Source organism: the organism of the source record quoted next, unplaced genomic scaffold, assembly GCF_019419815.1.
Source record: "Pyrus x bretschneideri cultivar Hongxiangsu unplaced genomic scaffold, Pyrus_bretschneideri_v1 Contig57, whole genome shotgun sequence".
NCBI lineage: Eukaryota > Viridiplantae > Streptophyta > Magnoliopsida > Rosales > Rosaceae > Pyrus > Pyrus x bretschneideri.
This window is the reverse complement of record NW_025999795.1, coordinates 1,175,926-1,196,632: the sequence shown is the minus strand read 5'-3', so window position 1 is coordinate 1,196,632 and position 20,707 is coordinate 1,175,926. Positions and strand designations below refer to the sequence as shown.

General features: G+C 37.1%; 3 protein-coding genes across 3 annotated transcripts; 2 read left to right on the top strand and 1 right to left on the bottom strand.

Moving 5' to 3' along the window:
- Positions 1 to 20: 20 nt before the first annotated feature.
- Positions 21 to 1,771, top strand: LOC103964371. Its single transcript, XM_009377301.3, has 5 exons — positions 21 to 325; positions 429 to 481; positions 743 to 910; positions 1,181 to 1,282; positions 1,409 to 1,771. Exons 1-5 carry the CDS (start codon positions 100 to 102, stop codon positions 1,541 to 1,543), a joined length of 684 nt encoding a protein of 227 aa, XP_009375576.2. The 5' UTR covers positions 21 to 99; the 3' UTR covers positions 1,544 to 1,771.
- Positions 1,772 to 1,858: 87 nt separating this feature from the next.
- Positions 1,859 to 5,401, bottom strand: LOC103964370 (hydroxyproline O-galactosyltransferase HPGT1). The gene is made up of 12 exons (XM_009377300.3): positions 5,007 to 5,401; positions 4,801 to 4,864; positions 4,363 to 4,412; positions 4,056 to 4,249; positions 3,793 to 3,856; positions 3,621 to 3,693; positions 3,378 to 3,501; positions 3,164 to 3,251; positions 3,007 to 3,057; positions 2,652 to 2,723; positions 2,453 to 2,565; positions 1,859 to 2,280 (listed from the first exon to the last, which is right to left on the bottom strand). The coding sequence occupies exons 1-12, from the start codon at positions 5,117 to 5,119 to the stop codon at positions 2,258 to 2,260; spliced, it is 1,029 nt and encodes a 342-aa protein (XP_009375575.2). The 5' UTR covers positions 5,120 to 5,401; the 3' UTR covers positions 1,859 to 2,257.
- An 8,095-nt stretch (positions 5,402 to 13,496) lies between these two features.
- On the top strand, positions 13,497 to 20,630 carry LOC103964369 (ABC transporter C family member 10). The gene is given in 16 exon segments (XM_048571119.1): positions 13,497 to 13,927; positions 14,255 to 14,431; positions 14,592 to 15,966; positions 15,968 to 16,657; positions 16,785 to 17,105; positions 17,183 to 17,269; positions 17,374 to 17,958; positions 18,050 to 18,214; positions 18,421 to 18,715; positions 18,858 to 19,072; positions 19,154 to 19,459; positions 19,577 to 19,640; positions 19,729 to 19,832; positions 19,834 to 19,911; positions 19,913 to 19,970; positions 20,116 to 20,630. Coding segments are annotated over 14 exon segments (4,443 nt in total). The 5' UTR covers positions 13,497 to 13,927; positions 14,255 to 14,431; positions 14,592 to 14,604; the 3' UTR covers positions 20,229 to 20,630.
- The last annotated feature ends 77 nt before the right edge of the window (positions 20,631 to 20,707 follow it).

The following is a 20,707-nucleotide window of genomic DNA, read 5'->3' as shown; positions in this document are numbered from 1 at the left end:
TAACAAAACGCGCTCTCCCGGCATTCATCTCGAAGAAGTTCACTTTTCTCAGTTTTCTTGTTCCTCTCTGAATCTCCGAAACAAAATCCGCTGAGATAAATGGATTACGATTACAGAACTCGGTCCGGTCAAATGCCGAACTACCGTCCCGCCACATCATTGGCGCCGTCTAGCCATCCGATGTACGGACATCCGTCGTCGTCGTCGTCCATGTACCCGCGGGTGGGTCAACAGAGCCACACGGCGGCCCCGCCGCCGTACGGCGGTAACTCAGGCCGTCCCCAGCCCCACCACCAAACCTCAAATCCTCCTTCGTCTTCCTCCTGTAAGCTGAATCCAAACCATCATCTAATTTTTCCCTAATTTGATTGAAATTTTTGGTTAAGGGGTTTTTTAATTGATCGATTTTTGTTTTGTTGAAATTGCAGCGGGATTGGGCATTCGAGTTACTTTAAAACCGGAGTATCGGATCACTCCGCCGGTAAGCTTTGATTTCAAATTACTGTCAAGTAATCTGTAAAAGTTTCCGTTTTTTGCTTGCTTTATGTTCATGATTGTTGGCTAAATGTTTGATCTGTGTTTTGAAATTTAAAATTTGAAGAATTGGGTAGATGTCAATCAGCGAAATGTTTATTGAGAATCAAGTTTTGTGTTTTGATTATTTAGTTACTTAGACGAAGTTGTGTAAGATAATGTTTGATTCGTACTACTGGGTTTGGCCTTAATTTTGCTCTTTTTTTAGCCTCCGTTGTCATCGCACGTTGGAGATATACCGCGGAGCAATTTCCAGTTCGATTTTGATCTCGAGAGGAAAGTCTTGGCTGAATTAGAAAAGGAAACTCCGAATTGGGCCAAGCTCGGGCTGGAAAACATTCCACCACCGAGGGCTGTAGAACCACCACCTTCGTCGGTATGTGATTGTCTCTTTTGCTTTCGCATCTTGTCTTTCTTTGCCGTTGTAGCTGGTTAGTAGTTCATTGTGCAAGCCTTGTAATGAATGTGAATCCAACATGAGTTTCTTAGAGAGGTAGTTTTTCCGGGTATCAGATCTGTCATTAGAATGCAAAGTCCGTTACTACGAAATTGGGTTCCGTTTCTGTGTTTGTTTCAGTTGAGCATGATGTTTCTTGGCTGGATTTGTTTCTTGAAATTAGGTTTCTGTGTAATTTTGGTATTGCAGGGTTCTGGCGCAGATCCCGTTGTCAGCAAATATATCGCTTCAGGGCTCAGCCGGGAAGCAGTTCCTCTTGCAGTAGCAAATTACGGAGACAATCCTACTAAGGTGCTTTCTCGAGCTCTTTGCTTGCACGTTAAGCTTGAACATTTATACCAATGATAAAGGTTGCTGATAGTTACGATCACGCTTAGCTGTTTTACCGCATGAATGATTTTGTTTCTGTTCTCATAGGTTCGAGAATTCGTCAATGCATTCACCCTTCTACGAGAGATGGGATTTTCACCAAACGCTGTTGCTGAAGCCCTAATGATGTATGACAACGACACGGACAAGGCCCTAGCACATTTTCTCAACAGTTCATCGTGAGAGCGTTCGCGAAACGTTACTCCCGTATTTACGATGTTATCTTACAGATGTTTGTTTCAGATTTGTTTTCTCATGTACACTGCGATGGTACGCAACACATTATGTTACTTTTGATTGGAGACCATCGGATAAAATTGAGTACACGCGTCCAGCGTAACTGTAACGTCCTAGTCTAATAATATCACATCATGTGTAAGTGTTTCTCCACATGACATGATATTTGACTTACATTCATCGTCACTGTAACATTCCGGTCTAATTGTATCATCTCGTGTAAGTTTTCTCTACAAAACATGATAATTAACAAGCCTTTCAAAACTAATCATGTCGTATTATTATTAAATCGAGAAAAGGAAATCACAAATTTCTATTTCTTTGAACAAAAAATAATAACCCAGCACAAAAACTAGGGGGTTCTCCAAGACTACAGAAGAAATGTCTACTTCTGCTGCAAAAGTGCCACCCTAATCCTATGCTAATCTCTCCGAATTGTATAATTAAACCTATACAACTATCATGACCGTTCGAAATCCCGTCTTCCCGCTCTCCAGTGCACAACATGCCGTGAGCCAAATCCAGTTTCATCTGATGGGCAAGAGACCATATCAAAAGCTCTACATCATGTAGGCTGCAAACATCGCTAAGGACGCGAAAATATCTTTTGAACCATTTCCCTGCACTGATATTTTCTCCGCGATCCCAACACAAATCAAATCAAACACCGGCACAAATAGCTCCTGTGAGAGCAGAGACTTATGTTAATTAACCACCTCTGGGGAGGTAACACATGAAATTGAAGTGGCTCGTAATTCTCGTGCTTGTGTGCTTGTGTGCGTGTGTGCGTGTTTGTGTGTGTGAGAGAGAGACAGAAAGAGAGAGAGAATAAGCCCAAGAGGGAGAGAAAGAGACCTCCCGCCCAAGAGGAGCAACAAAACTTGGCTTCATCTACATGTTTAACATCAAGCCCAATAAACCAAGATCCGACACTGATATCATCGTGGGCATAAGTATGGAGTATACCTCTGCAGAATCAGTTCACCACAATTCAGTCACTGCTCTCATAGTGATGACAAATAATGGAACCAGTTCACCGGAGAAGAAAACTCACCTATTGATTGAAACAAATTTGGCCAAAGCTTGCGATATGACGTACATCTCACCTGAAGCGTGGCGGAAATATCTGTTGGATGTAGAAACATAGTTTTCAGTTTTAAACTTTTAAGAGGAAAGTATTTGGGGAACTCAAAATGCATGACTGGTCAGTGCAAAGCAGACTATCAGATGTTCTACTCGAGCGGGTGTTATTAACAATTTTTTGCATACATGTTGTGGACATCATCGTAAATAACTGTTTTCGGAAGTTAAACACTCTAACATTCTTCTCCGATAAATAATTATTATGAGTAATCAAAAATATAATTTACTATTGATAGCGTGATGAAATGAGTTGTGGCGCAACTTACGATTTTCTATCCCCAAACTTCCACCATTCTGGTTCATACCATTTTTGGCTCCTGAAATAGACCAGCAAGCATAAACATGATAAATTTACAGATCATCGCAGTTATTTACCTCTTATCTTGTTAACAGGTTGTATTTCAATGTAAAGACTATACTCACGGCTCAGAGAAAACTTCGCCTGATTTCATGCACCCCATATAAACACGAGGTTTGTCTAGATGAGTTGCAAGTGTAGCTCCCAGAGCATCTGGGCAGAGATGAGCCAAAAGAAAAAAGGCATAAGTCATGAAGAGCAACCTACAGTGTTAACAAATGCTAATGACATAAAATGTGAAATGAAAAACGAGTCCATTTCGTAAATGATGTTACTGACCAATATTTACATAAACATCGTCGTTGACTTTGGAGTAAAACTCAGCATTCCATTTTTCAGCAGCATGAGCGAAGAACAATTTAGTCTTCTTTGGGAACTCTTTAGGTGCCTCTACATGGATATCCTGACAATAATGCAAGCGAAAATGATCGCATTACTAAAGCTGACATTTGCCAGATGCATATGAGTACCAAATTAAAAGGAAGTTAATTTTACTTTAATTCAATGACCGCTAAGACGTACAAGAATAATGAAGTCCTTAGTTTGCCTGTTTTCGTTGTCAATGGCTCTGTCCAAGCTATCCCCAGGATTTGCGCTGCAGGACAACATATATCGGATGAAGGGCTCTAAACAACTGTTATAGTATGTCGGGCATGGAGCATGACATAATTAAGGAATATAGTGAAAAGTAAACCTTCGTCCAATAACAAATCGAGCAACTATTCCCTTCTCATTCTCCATTTTTTTCAAGGCAGCACCTGCAAAAATTAAAACCTTCAATATTCTTACTAGAACAAAAACATTTAGACGAGAACATTTCACAACATTCCACATTATTTGTAATTGTTTAAGAATTTATAAGCAAGACCAAATTTATATGCGTTCCATGGTACAGTAAAACAAATTTAAACGTAAGGAAGAGAAAATAGGTGATAGATAGAAAGATCGGTAATGTACCTGTTCCCATCCACGCCTGACGAATTGCGTCCCTATTATTTTTGCGACCAAAGGTTGTAAGAATACCAATCACCACTAGTGGCCTTCTCTTGTAATCAGTTCCATTAATCTCTGTTGAGCGCCCCAAAGTAAAACCCTCTTGTCTAGCTACAGTCAACTCCATCTCAAGCGCTGATAACTTCTTATGTTGTTCCCTAACGACATAGTTGCCCACATCAGAATTATCGATTCATATGTAAACCAAAAATCATTAAAAGCTCAATCACGAATCTTCAACTACACCATAGAAGAAATGACTAAATCTTACCTGCAGGCTATGATTTTCAATGTATCATCCACTGATATGACGGATCGCCCTAAAGAAATAATGAGTTTCGAGTGATTAATTCGCGAGTAATTCAACTATCTATACAAGCATTATACATCTGAGTTTGAGCTAGTACAGAAGGGCATTGGCCGAAAAAGAAAAAATCCGATTGTTTTGACTGAAAAACCAAATTAACGGCCTGTTCAGGACTGCTTCTGCAAATGCTAAAAGCAATTCCTGAAAACCAATGGCAGAAAAAACTTCTACGGTGTTTACGGGCATTTCCAAGTGCTGTTCAGAAAGCTTGGATTTTAAGTAAAGGAACTTCTAGTAAAAGCCTTTATGAGCAGAAGTGCTTCTTACAAAAGCACCCACATGACTCAATGTATGAAAAGAACCGAAATTTCAATCATAGATACAAAACCAAGAAAAACCCACCTGCCCAGTAATCCTATCAAGTTCTTTGATTAAATAAACCCTGCTCTCCGAATCCTGCCACAGCCTACACATAATCATCAATGTCAGAGAATTCCCAGATCAAATAAAAAGGGAGGAAAAGAAAGAAACAAAATTTATCACATGGGTCCAATCCAATTTTCTGCGAAATCAAACGAGGTGGGAGAGAGAAGAGAAAGAGAACGAACCGGCCGGCGATATAGATGGAGGCGAAAGTGGCGAACATGGAGACCAAGAGGGTCGGAATCCGAGATCGGAAAACGGTGCCGGAGAGACGAGCACTTGAACCCCTGCTGTGCATTTTCTCACCCGTCGCTGGTTCTGAAATCCCAACCAATCCGTTCGGTAATCTGATAGAACAGTGGTTTGTGTGCAGAGTGCAGAGTGAGCTCGGAGAAGACGATGGATTGTGAGGGGGTGGACTTTTACAGTCCGGAAACAAACAGATCTAGAAGTTGACTGGAGTCGAGATTTTTAATGTCAGAATAATCAGACAGACAGATTGGTGGGTGCGTTGCTTCCGTATCAAGTGAAGCGATTAACGCACGAACGACAGATCAGTTATGGACATGAATCCTCGAAGATTTTACCACAATGGTTTAATTTTAATTTGTTTTTTTTTTACTATGTAAGTTATTTTTCGAATGTCTTATAGCCACATAAACCTATTTATCTAACTTAGGAAAAAATAGATAGGAAAAAAATATTAGAGAACTTTAACGAAAAACTTTCGGTACTGTTTAATTTAACGAAAAACCACATTTTTACACTAAAAAGTCAATCATGATACTATTCAATTTACCATTTATTTTATCATTATCGTTAGAACTCAAAGTTTTCAAGTATATTTTATAAGTTTTTCTAAAAAATTAGGATTACTCTGTCTTGCTTGAGGCCCAATACACTGAAGCCTTACTTTGCTTGAGGCCCAATTCTAGTGTTAGAATGTTTTTATCTCCTGGGCTTCTATGTTCACAAAGGACACACTTGCTTTTTTGGGTCTGCCCAATGAACGATGAAGATGCTCTCTTTTCTTTGCCAACCATTCAAATTTCAATGGTTGAAGAAAGCGACGTGGAAAATAAGACAAACCAAAATACAAATTATATTGAGTGATACGTGCTTTACGTGATTTTATTCGTGTTGTTCACGTGTTAAGTCTAAAAATTCGTCACATGTGAGGAGGCATGAGATATGTGAGAACAAAGTATCATATCGGTGAGGGATTAAACCATGCAAGGACTTGTAAGAGATTAAGTTACTCTCTATATTGTCAATTGATTTAACAATGAAACCTCAATTTTCTTATAGTATCAGAGCAGGTGAAGCCCAACAGCCACACCTACTTCACCTGATATATTATTAACTACTTAAAAATCTAAATTCACACTTATTGAATGGTACAAGCGCATGTAATTAAGTTGATATTGGTTAGTGGTGGGTCTTTATCAAATGAATGAATTATATCAAATCAAGAGTTTGATAGCCTGAGGTTAACCACTACCATTACTCACCGGCAAAGATAACCACTACACACTATCACTAACCAATGTAATCGTCTGTTTGTCAGATAGTTGTCACGTAATATTAGAGTCCAAGATCAATAATTTAAATAAATGATAAATAATTTGTATTGATTTATTCATCTAAATTAGAGAAAAAGATTTGAATTTAAGTATAGATATTAGGTATACTGTTTTAACCAACTTTGCTATAAGCCTAAATCTGCAACTAATTTTCCTTTCTTTTTCTCTGCAGCCCTAATTGGACTTGCTTCTTTCATCATGCATCGATCACTGTCCCAATTTACACTTCTCTGGGGATTAGCCGGTTAGGGTTTTGAGGTGTGTTGAGTAAAGGTGATTTCTAATTACATATACATATATATACTCGTCTACGAAACTATGAACACGAAAAAAAAAAGAGGGTTGGAGTGACAAACATAGTAGTGATACATGTAAATATTATTGACTAACAGGCAAGACTGGCAGTAAGGTCGTGGTAGCAGTAGCACAACGTTTCCAGCAAGATTCGTAGTAGCTACATTTCTCACATGTCCTGGTTAGGTGAGACTCGAGAGGCATGAATGCATCTTTCTGATGCTCAATAATTATAACTCCATTTTCTTCTTGCCGACCTTCTCGAATTAACTTCCAATATATATATATGTGTGCTGTGTGCATGTATTTGTGTGATGGAAATGTTTTAACTTCTAACTTATAAGTGCAAGTCGGACCATTTATTCCGATGTGACTTGTTTTTATTTGTTTTGTAGTTCCAAGTTCGACGAATATTTTCGATGTGGGTGTAGATCTTTGACTGTAATTTTGGACATTCTTTGATCGACAGTGGACTAAGAAGTAACACAACGCAATTTGGCTATTCTATCACCGTATCACAGAAAACGCCAACTTATAGCACAAGGATTATCAGAAAATTGACCTATTTATTTTTAATATAACCATATATTTATATTAGAGGTGTGAAGAGTTGAGCTAAATCATATATTCACCAGCCGAGCCAATTAAGGCCAACAAGGTCGCTTGACCCTTCTCAATATCTTGGAAATATGTCTCCTTATATATTATATTTAATTTTTTTTATTTGTACAATAATATTTGCATCATTAAATATAATATAATATCATGCACCTAGGATTAGGAGGCTTAAGACACTTTGACTTAAAGGTGCATGTCACTTCATTCTTGCCTCAAGTTTTTTAATTTATTCACATCTGAGTCTTGAAATTGTTTGATTTTTTCAGTAAATTTAAATCAGCATTTGATACTGTTATTGTGTATTTATTTTTTTCAATCTCTTTTTTTTGATAAAACATATTTAACATTAGTTTATTATCATACGATTTTGGAACGACAACACAATTAGGTTGTAATTATTAAACTTGTAAATTCTTAATAATTATTATTAATGTGAGATCCAATACATTAAAGTTAGGTGGACTCCCCTTATTAGAAATTCTGACTACGCCACTACAAACAATAGTTTTTAGTACAATAATATATTTATATTAAGAAGTGGGAAGAATTGAGCTAAATCACACAATAACCTTATCATAAGAATTTAACATCGAAATCGTCATTCACTTGTTAAACTTATATATTAATTAGTGTATGCTAATCGTTACTCGATTGTCGATCAGATGAACCAATGTTCAAAACCAAAAACCAAATATACTTGAAAAAAGTTAGTTGCATAGGGTCAACGTAGGTTTATATTGCAAGATTTGGTGGTGATGGGTTGACTAGTGGAACATTTGTTACGTATCGCTTTCAAACAATGAAAATACAAATTCCCCACGTTATCAGCATCTAGCAATAATGCACTCTATGTATGACGAATTCATTGTTTATTGTAATAAATAAAAAAGAGCATGATCTGCATGGACGAGAAGAGCGAGACATTTCAAGTACCTTGAGCAAGGATAGGGACAAAAACGAAAGAATAGTAATTAAAAGAAATTACAAAAGTTGTCCCAATTTTGGGATTTGACAAAGATTTACTCGAATTTTTTTTTAGTTGTGGAGTAAAACACAATTAGTTAGAAATTTTTTTTAATCTTTAAATTAATTATATTATTATACTTGATATATTATGACTAAACCGTATTCATAACATATTAAAAAAATTTATCAATCTAGTCACTCTCAGTGGAGAAAAAAAGAAAGGAAAAAAAAAAGGTTCTAAATAAAAGTCCACGGTAGTATTCACTTTAACGAAAAATCATATTTTTATATTAAAAAATTAATCTTGATATTATTTACTTTATCGTTAAAATTTAAAATTTTCAAACTATTTTCTTAAATTTTCTTAAAAAAAAAAAGGGATTGTTTAGCTAAATAAATATGTGATTTCTGTGGATGATAACATCACTTGAGATTCTCACCGTCACAAAGACAGAGTGAAAAGACTGATGAACCATTGTAAACCTGGCCTGCACACAGGACTGATGAACCATTGTCTTTTCACCGGGAGGATCCTTATTACGAGAATTCTAAAGATTTTTAAATCGTATTTGTTATATTATGCAATCAATTTTTATCATATATTATTTATATTTAATTTAAAATAATTTTTGAATACATAATGTACGATGAACAGAAATGATTTAAGAATTTTTAGGATCCTCACAAAGAAAATTTGAAGATGATCCTCATTCATCTTTTCATGCGTGCATGCACATTAAAATATAAGGTAATGTTTGAGAAACTAAATTTGTTTCTAAATAATAAAGCAGACTTTGTCCTTTTTCTCTTTCTTTGGTCGAAAATAAGATAAAAGATAAAAAATTTAAGATATTTGCAAAATAAAGTGAATTCAAGATTTGAACCTTGAAAGTCTATTGTTAAAGATTTAAGTTTTCTAAATAGAAACAGGGTGCAAATATTGCAAATCAGTTTATTTATTGAGATATTTCTTCCAACATTTAGTGAGATTATTATCGTTAGTTACACCATATTGGGCATATGTGGATAGATATCGATACATTTCGAGATATGCCTAGCAAACATTACATCAAATACTTGGTTGACACAAAAAAGACTGGTACAAAACATTAAGATAGTTCTTAAAAGACCTTCACATGTATATTTTCTAACAATCCAAATAGTCATGAGACCAACTTAATCTTAACGTGCATTTGTCCTAAATATAAGAGTATGAAAAATTAGGAGATCTACTTCAAACAGAGATCTAAGACGCAGAGGCAGATTGTCAGCCCTCTTGTTTGGTGCCCTTCCCATCTCATTCTATTTTATGTGATCACGGTTAAGCTACGTTAATATTTTATATTAATTTTTTTATAAAGATAATAAGACAACAAATAATAGTAATATAAAATATTGACGTGGTTTAACCGTGATCACATAAATAGAAGTCGATGACAATGACACCTTGGAGGGAAGACAATCTGCCTTCCTAATACCAACTCCAATGGTGGGCTAAAAGCCAAATTACCCCTCAAAATTTCTCCCCAAACCCACTTTAACCCAAGGGGAAAATTTGAGCTAAATGCTAAATGCTAAATCAAGGCCAAATTACCCCCAAAATTTAGCCCATAAATCGGAGTGGACTTCACCTAATATTTATTGAAATTTAAATTTTTTTAGATTAAAATGTTTATAAAATTAATTTACGATAGTCTACATATTTATTTAAAAAAATTAATTTAACAAAAAAAAGCCCAAGTTCATTCTTTAATAATCTCGAGCTAAAATTTTAGGTTAAAACGATTGGAGCAGAAAAATTATTTCTGAACTAAAAGCTAAATTTTTCAAATTAAAATATTTAATTTTAGTCCAACCATAGAGATGGTTTAAGACGCATGAATTGTCCGCAAATTGCCTATTTGGCACTGATGCTGGAAAGAAGTGACGGACATCATGGAAAGAAGTGACGGGACATGATGTTGAAGCCCAAAGCAAAAGCCTATGGAGTCGCAATTGTAACAGGATAATCATCACTGAATACCGCCTTATATTAAATGGTTTGGTGTTTCAATGTTTCTTACTTTAGTGACCGCAACTTCTGTATATATTATTGTTTTCATTATATTGATGATATTCGTGAACGTGTTTCTGGATTAGCCGGTAGTGTGGTGGCCTAGTATTATCTTTTTTCCCGTATCTTTTCTCAGTTTCAGGCCACAGCATTAATTTGGTAGCTAACTTCATGGCTGTTAGCTTGAAATATGCTGAAACACAAACTTACAGGGCAACTCTACTTTGCTTCGTGATCCACTGATCCCTCAAAGGACAATATATCATATGTATATAGGCATGATAGATATATACATACATATACACGCATGTATAAATGACGATTGCTAATTATATATATACATGCAACTCGATCCTGTGAACTGTTTTACTTTTACTATATATATATATATGCTCCGGATACTCTTCAACTTCAAATAATGGTTTCATGGATCGCTCATCAGTAGCAGTGTTTGAAGTATCAGTTCTATGAATTTGTTCATGAATAATATTAGAACCGCCTTTAACTATTCCTTGATAGAGAATACTGTTAATGAAACGACAAACGCTTCTTAATTATTTCTTTATTGATCATAATGCATAACGTGTATCATGTCGCTTTTAACTAAATTGACCCAGTTGGTCTTCTATAATTTTGAATTTGTGCAGCAGTCGTGAGAATATGAGGATAAAAGTCAACATCGGTATTCTATTATGCAAGAAATTATGGAGTTAGCTTATTTCTTATATTGCATAATTAGTTCTATAATGAAACATTAACTTTCTTCTCCAATTATATATGATATAAGCCTAATATCGTGATATATAAGTATGTATATATTTCACTGTTATCTATTCATATATATTTTGCCGAAGCCTGAGGTATCTTAAACCTCAAAGGATAGGACTAATCCCCAGTAAGGCCTGAAAAAGCTAAAGGCATTTCAGCTCATCCATGACCATAGTTAAATGACACATGTGCTTTCAACCAAGGAATTATTCGTGTTGTTGCCAGCTTCCTGCTTCGAACTCAAGATTATAGAACAAATCTGACTTGGAATTTATTAAATTTCCATTGTACCACGTGGCTATTACTATCATATATATTCGATCCTCCTCTATTTGCTTTGAGGAATATGGCCCATTTTTGGTAGTTTTGGAAAATGACGGGCATGATTTATCTGCATGATGCATTCCTTCGACAAAAATCATCATTCGCCCCACATACCTAGAATCCTAAGCTTTGCATATGCATGGCATGCTGGCAGGGAAGCCAACCTATATTAAATACAATTACTATCTCAAACTCAATTTGATTATTTTGGTAACATGAGTTCAATCGTTACGTATGACGGTATCTATGAAGAAATAGGTTTTATTAAAACCTAAAACTACTAGGGCAAGTTTTAAGATATACAACTCGTCACTTCGTACTACAACCAATTTATATATTTATATATATATAATATATTATTTAACTTATTAGAGTGTAGAATGAAAATTTTAAAGTCCAATAACAATTCCCTAAATTTATATATTTCAAAACATGTCATATTATTTAGTACATAAATTAAGTTTACGTAGCACCACCCAGATTATTTAATTGTCTTTGGAATAAAAACAAGTCGCTTCACCGGTTAGATAGATCTATAAGTATATTTGTCATTTCTGTAATTGGCAAATAAGTACATCGATCTAACCTTGAAATTGCATCCAATTTGATTTCCAAATTTTAAAAATAAAACTAATGAAATGACTTGAAAACCTTGAGTTTTGATAATAAAGATAAAATAAAGGATAAAGTGAATATTACTAGAATTGATATTTTAATATAAAAATGTGATTTTTAGTTAAAGTTCTCAATTTTAAAAATATTATCTTAAATCATTTTCAATACCTTATCTGCAACATCTCACATCATACAGGGGAGTGATCTTTATATGTATATTCTCATCCCTACCTAGCACGAGGCTTTTTGGGAGCTCATTGGCTTCGGGTTCCGTAGAAACTCGGAAGTTAAGCGAGAAGGGGCTAGAGCAATCCCATGATGGGTGACCGGCTGGGAAGTTGCTCGTGAGTTCTCAAAAACAAAACTGTGAGGGAATGGTTGGCCCAAAGCGGACAATATCGTGCTATGAAGGTGGAGCAGGCCCGAAAAATGATTCGTTTAGGGCCAGGATGTGACATTATCTTTGTGATTTTGATTATCTTTATTGACTTGACCATATCATCTCTAAGTCGACAAACTTATATCTAAAAATCGTTTAATCGTTTAAATATGCATTAGAATTAATGACACGAGTCACACATAATGAATGCTAAAATTATTCTAATAATTCTTCACTGCTACTCAAACTTGAATATTAAATTTATTTCAATATGTAATTTTCCATGTGTTTACTTGCTCATAATAAATAAATATTAATACGTGTTTCACATTAAAATCTAGAATAATTCACATAAAAGGAAAATTATATCAACTAGGGCCGGAGAAGATAATTGATTGAACTCTCATTTCTTCATAACCTCTTTCCCTGCGCCCCCTTCCCCCACTCTCCCGGGGTGCGCGCAGGGGCGCGAGATTTCTTTTCTTATGTACATTTTGCCTATTTCACCACGCAAAATAAATAAGGATATCATACTCATTGTGTTGCTTCTAGGGATGTGATATGCACACACTTTTTTTAATTTTTGATCATCGAATCAGATGAATTAAAAATGATCAAAGAACATAAATTAACAAAGAATGTGTAAGAAGTAAAAAATGATGTGTGGATAGCACACCCTGCTTTATTGTCCCTAAAATCGTCTTTCTGCTTTATACTTGTAGATAACCAATTTCTCGTTTGTGAAGTGTTTTTAAATAACTGAAACTGTTTGTAGAAAATATTTTAAAATAAATCCTTGGTAAAATACAATGTAATCTTAAAAAAACACTTAAATTACGTCCTACAAAAAAATATATAACTGATACTTGCCAAAATGATTTCTCCTAAAAACACTTTCAATCATTTAAAAGTATTTCAAATTAGCATAAACGATTTTCAATTTGATTGGTGTTTGACAAATACAAAAAAATTCGGTGTTTTCTATTTAATAATACGTAAGTTTTGTTCTTATTTGAATATACATGCATATTAAAATCTGGGCAGTTGCGCCTGCTTAGCCACAGAATCCCAGTACGGCTGGGATCACACAGAGAAAAGGAACCGACGGACGAACAAGCCCACATGTTTCCAAGACGCAGAGACGTGAGCCATGACGACATACGGACTCCGACCTACACCGAATCTCTCCCTCCCTCTCTCTCTCTCATAAATCCACAACTTCTTGACTCGCAGTTGCAAATTTTGCAACCATTTCTTTCGTTTCTTCGAGGAAAAAAAAGGGACTAAAAGCTCAGCCATTCTCTCTCCTCACTTTCTCTCTCTAAACCCACGTTTTGTCAGTCTCTAATGCACCATAAACTCGGAGCCCATCACCAGCCGAGTGCAAAGACTCCATCTTTTTCTTTCAAGAAAATTAGAAGAACTAAAAAATAAACAAATTCAAGAAATTAAATTCTGGGCTTTGCAAAAAGGACATTGAAGATTTCGGGTTTCTTGGGTTTCCTGGTTAGTCCAAAACCCCTTAATTTTTAATTATTATTTTTCATTGCAATTTTTATTATATTATTATATGTAAAGTTGTTTGATTGGTCTTGAATTGCTTTGCTTCATCTGTTTTTCTTCCACTAAATATTTTAACTTTACGTCGCTGTTAAACACAAGGCAAATACGTGATTGTTGTCGTATTATTTGAACGTGTCGTCGCATGTCGAATTTACCTCAACAATTTGCACATTCCCCTTCGTAGTTTCAAATATGCACACTGTTTGATTGAATTTCCGGACATTCTTTCTAACTTGGACAGCTGAGTGACAAATTGAGTTGTTTTTATAGGACCTATTGCTTTGGTGTTTTGCTTTCTGTGAAGTAATGGCCTAAGAGGAGGAGGAGGACATCCTGTTCTCGGGCCATTCGAGGGGTTAAGAGCGTTTACTCTTGCACCCAAAACCCAAGATCCTGAGTTTGAACCCATTTTTCCAGTAGTCGCTTGTATCAAAGCAAAACAAAAAGGTATATGCCCTTTAATTCTTTGGACTAAGTTGATGTTAAGAATCTTCAAGTTTGCATTTTTTTTTTTTTTTTTAATATTTCCCCCAAGATTTTGTTAATTTGTGTTTCTGGGGTTAACTGATTGTTTCTTGTTGTATGTTCTTGCATTGTGTAACTGCAGAGTTAATTAAAGCATGATGGAGGATTTGTGGAATGCGTTTTGTGGGGAATCCGGTCTTTCGGATGAAGCTGGAAGGGCATTCACTTTAACTCTTCAGTCTGTGTTTCATCGTTCTTCATGCATCAATCATGTGTCGATAATTGGGTTTGACATTTTGCTTCTAGCAATGCTCTTGTTCATCATGTTTCAAAAGTCCTCGTCGAAATCACCTCACATTCCAGCCCGATATCAAGGCTTTTCAGGTTTGCAGATAGCCTCTGCTGTTGTCAATGGCTGCCTTGGAATCGTGTACTTGGGGTTGGGAGTCTGGATTCTGGAAGAGAGCCTGAGGATTACTGGTACTGCTTTGCCTTTGAATTGGTGGCTACTTTCGTTGTTTCAAGGGTTCACATGGTTGGTAGTTGGTTTAACTGTAAGCATCCGCGGAAGAAAGCTTCCAAGGAAGCCGTCAAGATTGTTGTCTATCCTTGCATTCTTGTTTTCCGGAGTCGTCTGCGCTGCATCGCTCTTTGCTGCCATTTTCAGAAAAGAATTGTCAGTAAAGACTGTATTAGATATATTGTCTTTCCCAGGAGCAACATTGTTGTTGTTATGTGCGTATAAGGGGAGTAAATATGGAGATGGTGACGAGAGCATCACCGCAACTGGCCTTTATACGCCTCTGAATGGTGAGTCCAACGGGGGCATCTGTAAAAGTGATCATGTTACGCCGTTTAGCAAAGCTGGATTTTTCAATAAAGCCACAATCTGGTGGCTGAACTCACTGATGAAAAAGGGTAGGGAGAAAACTCTAGAGGAAGAAGATATACCCAAGTTGCGTGAGGAAGATCGAGCAGAAAGTTGCTATTTGCAGTACTTGGAGCAGTTGAACAAACAGAAACAAATCGAACCGTCTTCTCAACCGTCAGTACTAAGAACAATAGTCATGTGCCACTGGAAAGACATTTTACTGTCTGGCTTCTTTGCTTTGCTAAAGGTACTCACCGTCTCTGCTTGTCCACTGGTTCTTAACTCCTTCATATTGGTTGCCGAGGGAAAAGGAAGCTTCAAATACGAAGGTTATGCGTTAGCCATAGCACTTTTCCTTTCAAAGATCACGGAATCCATTTCACAACGGCAGTGGTACTTACGATCCAGGCTTATTGGTGTGAAAATAAAGTCTTTACTCACATCGGCCATTTACAAGAAGCAATTGAGATTATCGAATGCTGCTAAGTTGACACACTCAGGTGGGGAGATAATGAATTATGTTACAGTGGATGCTTATAGGATCGGAGAGTTCCCATATTGGTTCCACCAAACTTGGACAACTAGCCTCCAGCTCTGTCTTGCATTGGTGATTCTTTTCCGTGCAGTTGGCCTGGCTACAATTGCAGGCATTGGTGGTGATAGTTTTGACAGTGATTTGCAATGCTCCACTTGCCAAGTTACAACATAAGTTTCAGTCTAAGCTTATGGTGGCACAAGACGAAAGACTGAAGGCTAGTTCCGAGGCTCTTGTGAACATGAAGGTGTTGAAGTTATATGCATGGGAAACTCATTTCAAGAAAGCGATAGAGAGGTTAAGGAAGGAGGAGCACAAATGGTTATCTGCAGTGCAGTATAGAAAAGCATATAATACCTATCTCTTTTGGTCGTCCCCTGTTTTGGTGTCCGCTGCAACCTTTGGGGCATGTTATTTTCTCAAGGTTCCGTTGCATGCAAACAATGTTTTTACATTCGTAGCAACTTTACGCCTTGTTCAGGATCCCATTAGATTGATTCCTGAGGTTATTGGGGTTGTCATTCAAGCGAAGGTTGCATTTGAACGTGTTGTGAAATTCCTTGAGGCACCAGAACTGCAGACTTCAAATGTCCAGAAGAGGAACATGGAGAATGTATCCCACTCCATTGTCATTAAGTCGGCTGATTTTTCATGGGTGGAGAATATTTCGAAGCCCACTCTGAGAAATATAAACTTAGAGGTTAGTCCTGGTGAAAAGGTTGCTATATGTGGAGAAGTTGGCTCAGGCAAATCAAGCCTTTTAGCTGCAATTCTTGGGGAAATTCCAAATGTTCAAGGAAATGTAAGTTGCTGCTTTACTTTCCCTGGATAGCTAACAATTACGATTCAATATTGTGCAGAGACTCTCAACAGATATCACTTTTCACCTTATGCAAGTATCATCTTTAATTTCTCTTCTTGACTTTTAGATTCAAGTTTTTGGGAAGACTGCATATGTTTCTCAAACAGCATGGATTCAGACAGGGACAATCCAAGAAAATATTTTGTTTGGTTCTCTAATGGATACTGAAAGATACCGAGAAACACTGGAGAGGTGTTCACTCGTAAAGGACCTTGAGCTGCTTCCCTATGGCGACCTTACTGAAATAGGGGAGAGAGGGGTCAATCTGAGCGGTGGTCAGAAGCAGCGAATCCAACTTGCCCGTGCTCTCTATCAGAATGCTGATATATATCTCTTGGATGATCCATTCAGTGCTGTTGATGCACATACTGCTACAAACTTATTCAATGTAAGTACTCTATCCTAACACTGGCAGTGCCTTGTTGATTATCGTCTGGCTTTTAGTGCTAACTTGTACATTGGCAGGAATATGTTATGGAAGCACTTTCAGGGAAGACGGTTTTACTTGTGACCCATCAAGTTGATTTCCTGCCTGCATTTGATTCTGTTTTGGTTAGTCTACTTTTAACTCTAGGCTATTTGGATTTTTATTCATCGCTATTTTCATAGCAGAAGTGGTTTTTCCAAGAATAACTTCTAATTAACTTTTTTTACAGTTGATGTTAGATGGGGAAATCCTACAAGCAGCTCCTTATCACCATCTATTGGCCTCAAGCCAAGAATTTCAGGATCTTGTGAATGCACACAAAGAAACGGCTGGTTCTGAAAGGCTTGCAGATGCTACTGCGGCCCAAACTGGAATATCGTCCAGAGAGATTAAGAAGACATATGTAGAAAAGCAACTCAAACCAGAAAGAGGTGACCAATTGATTAAACGAGAAGAGAGAGAAACAGGAGAACTAGGTGTGAAGCCGTTCATACTGTATTTGAAGCAGAAGAATGGATTCTTGTACTTCTCAGTGGCGGTTCTTTTACACTTAATTTTCGTTATGAGTCAGATAGGGCAGAACTCTTGGATGGCTGCTAACGTTGACAATCCCAATGTTAGCACATTGCGATTGATTGTGGTTTACTTGTTGATTGGATTTTGCGCAACATTTGTTCTACTGTTCAGATCTATTTTAACAGTTATTTTGGGTCTTGAGGCATCTCAGTCTTTATTCTCACAGCTACTGAGTTCCCTTTTCCGTGCACCCATGTCTTTTTATGACTCAACACCTCTGGGAAGGATACTTAGTCGGGTATGCATTTCAAACAGAAAGTGTGCTTATAGATTAGTAGGCATTCAAGGAACTAACATCTTTTTGCGTTGCTTTTTTTTTTTTTTGGTAGGTTTCATCTGATCTGAGCATTGTAGATCTTGATATTCCGTTCAACCTAATCTTTGCGTGTGGGGCTACTATGAATGCTTATTCCAATCTAGGAGTACTGGCTGTTGTTACCTGGCAAGTCCTGTTTGTCTCCATACCGATGATCTATGTGGCAATTTCCCTACAGGTAATGCCGTACCAAGTTCTTTTATTCCTTATACTAGGAAGAATCTGTATTCGTTCAACTGGCTGCATGATTCTATCAAAGTGTTATGTGTTATGATGTTTCTCTCTATTAGAAATTGAGGAAAAATCGGAACTTGAAACTGAAATAGCAAAGTAATTTACTTCTTCCGAAATAACATCTGTGGATATGCCATTTCTTGTTTTCAGAAATACTACTTTTCGACTGGAAAAGAGTTGATGCGAATCAATGGCACAACTAAGTCCCTTGTAGCGAACCATGTAGCAGAGTCGGTGTCAGGAGCGATTACAATAAGAGCTTTCCATGAAGAAGAGCGGTTCTTGGAGAAGAACTTTGATCTCATTGACACAAATGCTAGTCCTTATTTCCACAGTTTTGCAGCGAATGAATGGTTGATCCTACGGCTAGAATTTATAAGCGCAACCGTTCTTTCTTCTGCAGCACTCTGTATGACTTTGCTTCCTCCTGGAACTTTCAGCGCTGGTAAGTTTTCCGAACTTTGATAAAAGGGAAAAGAATCCTGACATTCTCAGTGTTGCAATCTTCTGAGTAATTTTGACAGCTCTTATAAATGTAGTATGACTTCAAACTATCAAGACTTATAGCAATTACCGTGTCACTGCAGGATTCATCGGAATGGCACTTTCTTATGGTCTTTCATTGAACGTTTCCTTGATGTTTTCAATTCAGAACCAGTGCAGCATCGCAAATTACATTATTTCTGTTGAAAGACTAAATCAGTACACAAATATACCGAGTGAAGCCCCTGAAGTAGTAGAAGGAAACCGTCCTCCAACCAATTGGCCCACTGTAGGTAAAGTGGAGATACAAAATTTGCAGGTAAATATTGGTTGATTTAGTGCTAGAACTAGTCAAGGTTTACCTCGAAGAAGCTTACTGAGAATTTTCATATCATAACAGATCAGATATAGGCCCGATACACCACTCGTTCTTCGTGGGATCAGTTGCATTTTTGAAGGAGGACACAAGATTGGTATTGTTGGTCGTACAGGCAGTGGAAAGTCTACTCTCATAGGTGCTCTATTTCGTTTAGTAGAGCCAGCGGGAGGGAAGATTATAGTTGATGGCATTGACATCTCTACAATTGGATTGCATGATCTAAGGTCGCGTTTTGGAATAATACCTCAAGATCCTACCCTTTTCAACGGAACTGTGAGATACAACTTGGATCCCTTGTCTCAACATTCAGATGACGAAATATGGGAGGTATACTGTCGAGTTATATAATGCTTGTTTGCTGTAGTATTCCTTTTTGACTGTTTAATTCAGTATGGTTGAAATTTTGAACTAAGCAACTGACTGACTTATTTGTACGTACTGAAGGTTCTTGGGAAGTGTCAGCTTCGAGAGCCTGTTCAGGAGAAGGAAAGCGGCTTAGACTCCTTAGGTAAGATTTTCGGTGTATCAGTATGGTGGAGAGCGTTTTGTTTTGTGAAATTGTGATCAGCGGTATTAACTGGTGCTCTGTTACTCAGTTGTGGAAGATGGATCAAACTGGAGCATGGGACAAAGGCAATTGTTTTGTTTGGGGCGTGCCCTTTTGAGAAGAAGTCGGGTACTGGTGCTTGATGAAGCAACCTGCATCAATTGATAATGCCACTGATACGATTCTTCAGAAAACTATCCGAACTGAATTTGCAGACTGCACTGTGATCACAGGTAGCTCACAGGATACCGACTGTGATGGATTGTTCAATGGTTCTTGCCATCAGTGACGGTGAGTTTCACTCTCTCTCTCTCTCTCTCTCTTTCAAAATGCTTCTCGTGATCTCATCCAAGTATATAACATATACCAGTTTTTATTCGTTCATAATTGTTCGAAAAAGAGAGTAACATTGATGAAACACGTTTATCTATTTCAGGACAAATTGTGGAGTATGACGAGCCAATGAACTTGATGAGAAGAGAAGGCTCGCTATTTGGGCAGCTTGTCAAGGAATACTGGTCTCATCTCCAGTCTGCAGAATCGCACTGAAAGTAGCGGTGTTTCATTGTTTCATCTCGCCATTTTGCCACGGCTGGGTAGCAAAGAGATGAAACATAGTGAAAAGGAGGACTGGTGTAAACTATAGAACGTTGCTAGCCCGAAGAAGCGTGTGTATAATCTCTCTACTTATTTTCTCGAAGGCAATGAAGAATAATCGACTACTTAGTTGAGATCAATAGTAGCACATCAGGTTGCATAAGGTTGTAGGTATCCGTTCCCAGCCACGGCGATGAATGTAATCTAAAACGCTGATCGTGATTGATGAACTGTATTGTATATATCATGATGCAGAAACTGGAAATGGACATTTCTTGCGCGGCAAGTTGTTGTCAAACGCAAGAGAAGGGCAATACATTTTAAAATCAATAAAAGAGAAGTATATAGATCCAATTTGAAAATTGTTACAGCATTTTGCTGCAGTGCAATCGGCTCGTCTAAATTAACAAAAGTCGCACATTGTGTTTCTT